The sequence below is a fragment of the Cynocephalus volans genome, chromosome 16 (assembly GCF_027409185.1).
Source record: "Cynocephalus volans isolate mCynVol1 chromosome 16, mCynVol1.pri, whole genome shotgun sequence".
In the NCBI taxonomy this organism is placed as follows: Eukaryota; Metazoa; Chordata; class Mammalia; order Dermoptera; family Cynocephalidae; genus Cynocephalus; species Cynocephalus volans.
The window spans coordinates 54,121,965-54,132,147 of NC_084475.1; the positions used below are offsets into that span (position 1 = coordinate 54,121,965).

General features: G+C 38.1%; 1 protein-coding gene across 1 annotated transcript; it reads left to right on the top strand.

The window, feature by feature from the left end:
- Nucleotides 1-337: 337 nt before the first annotated feature.
- LOC134365114 (LIX1-like protein) lies at nucleotides 338-1,880 on the top strand. Its single transcript, XM_063081295.1, has one exon. It carries the CDS (start codon nucleotides 338-340, stop codon nucleotides 1,349-1,351), a length of 1,014 nt encoding a protein of 337 aa, XP_062937365.1. The 3' UTR covers nucleotides 1,352-1,880.
- The last annotated feature ends 8,303 nt before the right edge of the window (nucleotides 1,881-10,183 follow it).

Genomic DNA, 10,183 nt, shown 5'->3' on the forward strand with positions numbered 1-10,183 from the left:
GTTCCTCTGGAACTGTCCTCCAACTTTTTTTCCTATTGCTTGTGACTTCTGAATGTTTATCCAGTACTTTTGCTCTGTTGCTTTGAGATATTTTCCATCCTTGATGGTCCAGTCTATAAATACAGGTCTGAAGTATGCTTACTCCTTCAGTGTATCCACTTCACTGTCTCTTATGGCATGATGCTTTTTATACTTGGAAAATTTTATTTGAGCTACACTTACATCTGCTAAATACTCTTACAATTGCTCAGTCCCCGGGCGACGCTGACGGTGGTGGCTGGGACCGTTAGCTCGCCAGACTGGCAGCCTCCGGGTTGCTACTGCACTAGCCGCTGAGATGGAGAAGATGCGAGCGCAGCGGTTGCAGCCTGGAGTGAGCCCCAGCGGGAGGGGCACTCTTCGAGCGCTGCGGCCCGGAGTGACCGGGGCCGCGGCGGCCGCCTCCACACCCCCAGCGGGGCCCCCGCCAGCCCCTCCGCCCCCCGCACCCCCACCGCCGCCGCTGTTCTTGTCGGGGGCCCCAGGGCTGCCCCTACCCCCTGGCGCCGCCGGCAGCCCCGCGGTGCTGCGGGAGGCCGTGGAGGCCGTGGTAAGGAGCTTCGCCAAGCACACACAGGGCTATGGCCGAGTGAATGTGGTGGAGGCACTTCAGGAATTCTGGCAGATGAAGCAGTCCCGTGGGGCTGACTTGAAGAATGGGGCTCTAGTGGTTTATGAGATGGTTCCCTCCAACAGCCCTCCTTATGTCTGCTATGTCACCCTTCCTGGGGGAAGTTGCTTTGGGAGTTTCCAGTTTTGTCCCACAAAAGCTGAGGCCCGGAGGAGTGCTGCAAAGATTGCGCTAATGAACTCTGTGTTTAATGAACATCCTTCTCGAAGAATCACTGATGAATTCATTGAGAAGAGTGTCTCTGAGGCCCTAGCATCTTTCAATGGCAATAGGGAGGAAGCTGACACCCCAAATACAGGGATTGGTGCCTTCCGATTCATGTTGGAATCCAACAAGGGCAAATCAATGTTGGAGTTCCAGGAACTGATGACAGTTTTTCAACTGCTGCACTGGAATGGCAGCCTTAAAGCGATGAGGGAAAGGCAGTGCTCTCGGCAGGAGGTGTTGGCTCATTATTCGCACCGGGCCCTGGATGATGATATTCGCCACCAAATGGCCTTGGACTGGGTGAGCCGGGAGCAGAGTGTACCTGGGGCATTGTCTAGAGAGCTGGCCTCCACTGAGCGAGAGCTGGATGAAGCCCGGCTGGCAGGCAAGGAGCTGCGCTTCCACAAGGAGAAGAAAGATATTCTCATGCTGGCTGCTGGGCAGTTGGGCAATATGCATTCTTCTAACTGCTAGGCATCCACCTACATACTCCCCCATCCTCTCCAGGCCCTTTTTTGTATGTCTCATTTCTAAGACTTAGGATGATTTCTGTACATACTTTCTCAGTTTTATACTTTGAGAAATATATATATGTATAGATTCTACACCCGGATTTCTATTTGCTAAGAGATCCCTTTTCTCACTTCTAGTTTTTAGGTGTAGTTCCATTTGAAATGGCTGTATTCTATAAGAAAGAACAGGCTATCTTTGAAGCTTTGTTGTTAAACTTCTAGATTAACTCTATGTAGTCATTTCTATAGCACATGACTGACCAACTGTTCCATGTCTCCTTCTTAAAATAACAGCCTGAATAAGGACTATGTGCCCCTTTCTCAACCTCATTCCTGCTTTCTCTTGGACTCAAACAGAGTATGAGTATGAAGCCTTTGGCTTTGGTTTATCTTGAGCTGGACCTGCTTGGTACCCCTCCCCTCCCCACTGCTACATTACTCCTTCTCTGCTATTTTGTTTTAAGGCTTCCCTACCGTATTATTCAGAATGAAGTGGAGATCTGGTTTCTTATTTTTTTTATTATTATTTTTTTAAGATGACTAGTAAGGGGGTCTTAACCCTTGACTTGGTGTTGTCAGCACCACGCTCTCCCAAGTGAGCTAACCGGCCATCCCTATATAGGGATCCAAACCCATGGCCTTGGTGTTATCAGCACCACACTCTCCCAAGTGAGCCACAGGCCGGCCCTAGGTTTCTCATTTTTAAATCACTCCTGAGAAACTGCCCAGGAATAGGAGAGGAATTATAAACACAATTTATGGGGGTTTACTACCTAAATTGCTTCTGGGGCATATCTATTTCATACCAGTAGTCCAGTTTTCTGGAAGTACTCTACAGTAAGAGAGTTAGAATTGAAACTGATTATTTTTCAATATTCTCTTTTCACTTCTCTCCTGCTCATCCAGCTTAATTAAACCCTATATTTAGACCTTCCTGTCTACAGAGATTGGCAGAAGGTAAAACATATTTCCCTCCTCCCCCTCCTGCCATCATTTTGCTCTTTGGAAGCACTGTCCTATTTGGTGAGTGAGGGCTATGTTCCTCTCACTTCCACTAAGTTGCTGCTATTTACCATCTTAAATGTATGTACCTTAGATTCTCATTTGTTTTCTCTCTTTTCTTTCGTCTTCCTCCACATTGGGCATAAGGTGATCAGGAAAATTAGATGAGACTATGGCACTTTCCAATGGAACCTTGGGAGAATGTAGGAGGGAAAAAAGAATCAATGATGAGCTATTTGTATTTTTAATACCATTCTCCTCCCTCACCTCTCTCCTGGGTGAAATAAGAGAGAAATGATCTGGAGTATAGCTAAAGCATTCTCCTTTTGGAGAATTTTTTGTTGGTCTAATATATTTTTCTCATGTTTCTGTGATCTCCTTTATACTATATTACTGCTCAGTGTACTTTCTAAACTGAGCTTGGGAAGTTTAATGCTCCAGCAATACGACTTTTCATTTAATGATTATACAGAGTTTGCTTTTAGAAATAAATTAGGAAACAGGCCACAATTTGCACTTTTGGGTTATAGAGGGGCAAGATGAAAGGCAGCTTTCTTGCTTTGGAAATCATCTTAGTGATCAGTACATATATGGGATCAGAGGTAGAGAATCAAGCTACAATTGTATTAGTGCTTGAAAGGGGCTTCCTTGAATTCTCCAAGCTCCATTTTTGTATGTCATGAAGCAAATCTAAGGCTAGAGAAGATCCTCCTACATTAAATAATAGGTGCATCTATCTGTTTTTATTGATATTTATAACCCAGAAATCATAAATCCTCCAGTTTCTCTTATGCTCCTTTCTCTGGGAATGTTAAGGGGTGTAAGTTGTGGGAAGAATTGTCCTTGCAACTCCCGGATTTATTATTTCTCTCAAATACCAACCAGTAAGATCCAAAATAACTTGGGAAAAATTATTCCCTGATCCGTCAACTTTTGGTGTCAAAGGTTTTATTTATCTTTTTAGCACTTTCTATGTATTTTATATGTACAATTTTACACAATTAAAAATAGATTTTGATCTAGTATTTTAAAATAAATAAATAAATAGATAAATAAATAAATAAATACTCTTACAATTAACATTCTCTTTATCTAATTTATTCCTGTTCTATTTTGTTGTGTTCTATCCATTGGCTCTAGTCCTTTAGGACTTTCCTCACTTTGTTCTGACTGACTTCTCTCTCCCCGGTTAATGGAGAAACCTTCATGGTTCGTCTGTGCCTTTGCTAACCCTCCAAGCCAGGCCAGAGTGTGAGACAGAATTATTGAATGGCACTGTGTTTGGTAGAAGACAATGCAGTTGCTCCCGCAGTTGTCTAACAGGTAGAAACAGGCAGTTTTGTGGAGATGCCTAAAAGAGGCCTTTTGATGGATAGGTCTTCAAATAATCCCTCAGCTCCAGAGAAAGGAGAACTAAGGGAATGGTGTCATTGCCTTCATGCATATAGGGCCAGGACCAGGGCCATCAGACGCATTTATGCAAAACTGATGCAGACTTTCCCTCCAAGGTTCTCAGATAACTGAAGGTCACATCTATATAGAATTAGTCATTTCTAATGTCTTGTGGCTGTATCATGTTCTGGCGCTGATATGAAACTTAGTAGTAAAAACCTGACATAAGTTTCCCCTGCTAGGTCTCCTGCAGAGCCGAGGTCTCACTGGTGCCTAGCTGCCAGTGAGTCCAAGCAACAAATTTGCTCAGAGAGGAAGGTGAATTTGAGCTGGGAAGAGAGCTGCATCACGGGCCAGGCCCTATTCTGGTCACTGGAGTCACAGCAGTGAATATAGAAACCATCAAACCTAGTCTCATGACTCTTGTGTTTTAGTCGAGAGAGGAAGAAAATAAATTCATATGTGAAAACAAATTAATTAATCTGAGACAGTGATGTTCTGAAGATAATCAAACAAGAATAAATAATAAAAGATGACTGGGAAATTCAGGGCTACAGAGGAGTGGACAGAAAGAGAAGTGATCTGAAGCAGTTAATAACCTGAGATCTGAATATGAAAAAGTAGAACTTACAGAATTCTGGAGGCATAAGAACAGCAAGGGCAATAGCCCTGTATTAAGATTGGGCTTGATGTGTTAGAAAAAGGAAAAGGCAGCCAGTGGGACTGAAGCATAGTGCTCTGAGCATGGTTACTGGCCCTGCTAAATGCAGTAACACCTCAGAATGGGATAAAAACTTTCTTTCTGTGTCCAGCATCGTCTGTAAAATAAAGTCAGTTGCCAGTGTTGGCACTGATATTAAATAAAAGCAAGATTTCTTAAACGAAAAGAAAAATTTAGGTCAAGTATAAAAATATTAATAAATCTACCATGTAAATATAAATATTAAAATGTTTAAAATATAAAAATAAATCTGTGAAACTATTTTCAATGAATGTGTCAGCCTTTCAAAAAATACCTTTTTATTGGTAGTAATTACAGTATTAAATCATAATACTATAATCCTATTAACATATTTATGTAAATACAAAAAGACCTATGGGTATATCTTATCAAGGATCTATCATACTTTTAGTTCCGCCCCAAAACCCAGGCAGTTTCACACTTTATATCCCATTGTCATGCTATTACTTTTGAGAAACACTTTTGTTTTTATCTTCCTCAAGAGTAATCCACAGATCAAGTGGCATGTTCATATGATACCTCATCCTCCAAAATGATTTGAGCACTCCTTCCTTTTGTTCCACTGTCACCTCATGCAAACATCTATGACAGCACCTACAACACTTAACTGAACTCAACCACCCTTTCTCCATTGTGTGAATTTTCTAATTTATGTTGATTCATTTTTGTACTCTTAAATCACGGCATGATAACTGGCATGTGATTGATTAAAAATGTTATTGATTTTGCATGAAGGAGAGAGGAAGAGTCCAATGAGTACATGGAATGGACCAAATAAAATGGAATGAATAAAACCAAATACATAGATTGAGTATGTAATGAGGCCTGGGGGGAGGTGGAATGTATATCTAGAAACAAATTTCGTAATAGCAGCTTAGCATGGCTCATGTACAACTGTTGGAAACTTTCATGTAAGGGATAATGTTAAAAATATATTGCCATTATCCAATTCTCAAAACTATTGTGAATTTACTGATTGATATGTGGGCCACTGGAAATGCGGGGTATTAAAGCAGTCTAAAGATTAGCTCCTAGTCATTCTCTCATAGATTAATGAGCATTATCAGCCAGTGAAGAACAAAAGAGACTAATGACACTTTGTGTTAACCAGTCTATAGAAAAAGCATCACCAGCAAGTGATGTTTGACTGGTTAAATAATTCCTACTCTCACTAGATCATGTTGTATAAGATTCACATTTTTTCTATTCTCACCATTGTCTAATGAATAAATTGGCACATAAGTTGGCTTACTCCTTGAGTTTAGAGTGCTCACAGGAGGTGACTTTTGCTCAAGTGCTATTGAATCCAAAGATTATTAAAATGCATCTCTGCAGGGTTGGACATCAGGGAAATCCTAAATGACACAATAGTGCACAGTAGCTGTTGTATGAACAAAGAAGAAATAATAACAAAGAGAAAGAACAGTGTCAGAAACTCAACTTCAAGTATGTAAGCAAATTAAGTTTGCAGGGAAACTAACAAAGCAGACAAATAGTCCCATAAAGAACTTGCAATAAGAAATGTGATAGCTTTGGCTGAAATGTGGCTATGATCTCATTATGATAGAGAATAGAAAACCTTAAAGACGGTATAAGTTATTACTATAGCTAAAGGTCAGAGAATTAAGTTCTCATGAGCACAGTACGGAAAGGTCTGATGTTTTTGTGTTAGCAATGTTGTGATTTTTCTAACTCTTTTATTTTGATCATAAACCCATTTGAATTAGCATAGTACATTGGGAAAAATATACTTCAATACTTCACTCTGGTTGAGATGGTATGTGCATATAAAAATTCCTTCAAATAGGAACTTTCTCTATTCCAATATAGCTAGAGCTCAAAATAGAGCTAAAGTTTGAAATAGTATTTTAGCATCAGAGGTTAGTGATGCTTCATCTATACACTTAGGGCACATTTAACATTAGTTTGTACCACCTTGGTCAAGTAACAAAAATTTTTTAAGTCTCAACATGCAGTAGTGAAAATTAGGTGATGCTTCTCACATCACATCATTTCCTGCAGAATAAATGGTGCCAAATACAGAGACTGACACAGATGGATGTTTAAATAATGGCTACAGAAGACAATCTAGTTTCGATGACCAGAAAACACTTCTCTACCAACTTTTCCCTTACCTGACTCTAAAAGAAGCCCAAGAAATGTAAATATTCATTTTCCCAGCATTACTACAGCTAAGAGCAGCCATTTGATACTATTCTGGGCTATAATATATAGGAAACATTTGGTGGGGGGGGGAAACAAAGGCTAGGAATCATAAAAAAAATTCTGATGAGGGATCAGAAGTGGTTGATGGCACCCCCAGCCACACACACATTTATCTCCATTCTTCCTGTCTTGAATGATGCCTTAATTTTCAAAGATTTCCTAGCCAAACTGATAAAAATGCTAAAATTAGTATTATTTTCCTATGGAATAAAAACCTCTTTCTGTAGTGACATCATTTTCACCTTCTCAATTAACAAATATGAATTGTGTGCTGAGCACTTACCAGAACCCTGTGGTAGATAAATACCAGTATGACACATTCACCAAAAATGTAAATATTGTTATGGGATTGTATACGTTAATATGACATACCAGAAAAAGTGTGAACTAAACATTTTAGTCATATATTTCTTAATTGTTTTCTCCTTTATAAATGAGAACAAATAGAAGCATTTTTAATTTTATATAGTATTCAGGTTATTTCATTTACAATTTTGAATTTTTTATTTACCCTGGTTATAACCATATTTTAACATTTGCACACTAATCATATGATTTTATGCATGACCATACACAGATCTAGAACAGGAGTCTCTATTAGTTAGAATCAGCTAGATACTGCTGTAAAGTCAAAAAAATCAGTAGTTTAACAAAATGAAAATTCATTTTATCCATACAAAATCCATCGTGGGTGGAAGGAATTCTCTAAGCCAATTATCACCATGCAGTTTCAGGAATTCAGGATGGTTAAAGTTTGACTCCACCACTTTAATGCAAGGATTTTATCACAATTTCCATAGCAAAAGATGGGAGAACTGGAGTATCTTACACTGAAAATTAAATACTTTGAATAAGAAGTAATGCATATCACTCCCATTTGACATACTGGTGAGAACTAGTCACAGGCCCAGGTGAAATTACAAGTGTTCAAAGAAATGTATACCTGTATATGCCTCAAAGCAGAGGAGGATGAGATCTCTATGAAAAAGTAAACATATATTCAAGGGCCTGAATATCATTAACCCCTAACCCCACCAAATGAGCTAACCAATGTTCTTGTAACAAGTCATTGATGCTTTAACTTTGAATAATTGTTATTTTTGAATATGGAAATTGGTTCCCAGGGAATAACCATTAGCACCAGCACAAACAAGGATAATTGAATCTCTAATGTTCCATCAAACACTCTTATTAAATATAGTATATCTTATAATGAAGAATAACATTGTAGTAAATATTGTTATATAAGACATAGGTCTCTTTGGATTCTTTCCTTTAATAGTTTCATACTTACCTGCTAATTTAGAAAACACAGTTTGAGCAATATTTGTCCAGTGTCATAATATTCTCCTGACCACACAGCAGCTTTAATTCCATCTATTCTGGATTGTGACTATCTATACACTTTCTAAATGATCCTTCCTTTCTATTATTTTTTTCTTTAAATCTGTCCTCTGACTTAACTAACTCCTTTGCCTAATATTAATACCATTTTACTCTCCTGCATCTACATCTTTGTATATATTCGTCAATTGCAGCAGAAGAGGCAAACATGTGAAATTCATAAACACACACACACACGTGTATATATATGTATATATATGAATATATAAACTTTACTGGGTAAACTTGACAACATGAATAAAATTTTACTTAATTTGCACTGAGGAATTATTAAATTAATTATTAAATTCAATGACTGAATTAGTGTTTTCGTGCTATATCCTTGAAAATTTGGGGATGTTAAAAACCATTTGAATGAAATTCTGCTTTCTCCTAAGATATAATAACAAGGACAGGATTTACCCTGCCTGTAACTGAAACAGCTGAAGAAAACAGGCAAAATACATATAATACAACAGGTTTTAAAGACACTAGACAACTGATAATTAGATGTCATGACCCTTGACAAATGTGGAACAAGCCAGGGAAGCCCTGTGATTGTCCCAGCTTACAGTCTGGGCAGAATTTGCTGGATATAGTACAAATGAGGAAACCCAGGTTGATACTCTGAGATGAGGAGATGGAGCTGAGTTTCCAGAGAGATGGACATGGCTAGAGATTTTAAAAGAATACTGAAAAAAGGAGAGAGCTAAACTGGAGGAGAGCCCTGGAGATTTGTGCAGGTTAACAGAGCACTGATCATTGACTATGTACAAGAAAACTACACAAGACAGGGTAAAAAACATCTCGAGAGAGATAATAGTGTCAGGAAATCACACAGAGCCAGGACTCAAGATGGTCTTGCCTTATTACTGGCAAACAATTAACCCTAGACTGAGCAGTGCATTGGACCGGCCTATTAAGTCACAAAAGCAGGAGCAAAAAGGATCAGTCCATTTCAAGTAATGCAACTGCATTTCAGAACAAAGCTGAAGCATTTTTATAGGAATTTGGAAATATCCTGTACCCAACAAAGTAAAATTCACATTGTTGATTATCTCAGTGAAACTAATCAGGCTTACAAAATTGTAAGGAAATACTACCCACAATGAGGAGAAAAATAAATCAATTTAAACCCAAACAGAACTAACACAGGTGTTACAATTAGCAGGAAAGGACATAAATAGATATTATAATTGCATTTCATATGCCCCCAAATTAAGTACAGACATGGAAAATATAAAAAGAAAACCCAAAGTGATTTTCTAGAGATAAAAACCTAAGTGTCTGAAATGTACAATATGTTGGATAGGATGATTAAACATGGAAGGAGATTAGACATAGTGAACTTGATGTTTAGTAACAGAAATTACCCAAAAAGAAACACTGGGTAAAAGAGAGAATTGAAAACATGACAACATCAATGAAATGTGGAAAAACTTCAAGAAGTCTAATACATGTATAACTAGGGACTCAAATGGGGGGCCGATTTTGGGAGGACAGAAAAAATATTGATTAAAAAATGACCAAAAATTTTCCAAATTTGATAGAAACTATAATCCTACAGATCTATAACTCAACAAATCCCAAACATAAGAAACATGAAGAAGACAACATAACGATACATCACAATTAAAATGTTCAAATCCAAGGATAGAGAGGAAAATCTTAAAATCCGAGAGGAAAAACATTATACAGAGAAAAAACAAAGGTAAGAATTAGAGCAGATTTTCCTCCAGAAAACATGAAAGCAAGAAGACAATGGAGCAACATATTTAAAGCACTTGGTAGATAATTGTTAACCTAGAATACCCACTCAAAATATATTTCAAAAATAAAGCTGAGATAAAGGCATATAGAAAATCTGAAAGAATCCGTTCCCCTCAGACCTTCACTAAGATAAATGTTAAAGCATGTCCTTCAGGAAGAAGTAAAATAACAACAGATGGAAACACGGATCTCTACAAAAGAAACCATAATCCCATGGGTAAATGCATAAGATTTTTTCCTTCTTTTTTATAATTCTTTAAAAATAACTGACTAATTAGT

Excerpts from the sequence above, each read along its gene's own strand:
- LOC134365114 (XM_063081295.1), top strand. The coding sequence starts at position 338 with ATGGAGAAGATGCGAGCGCAGCGGTTGCAGCCTGGAGTGAGCCCCAGC.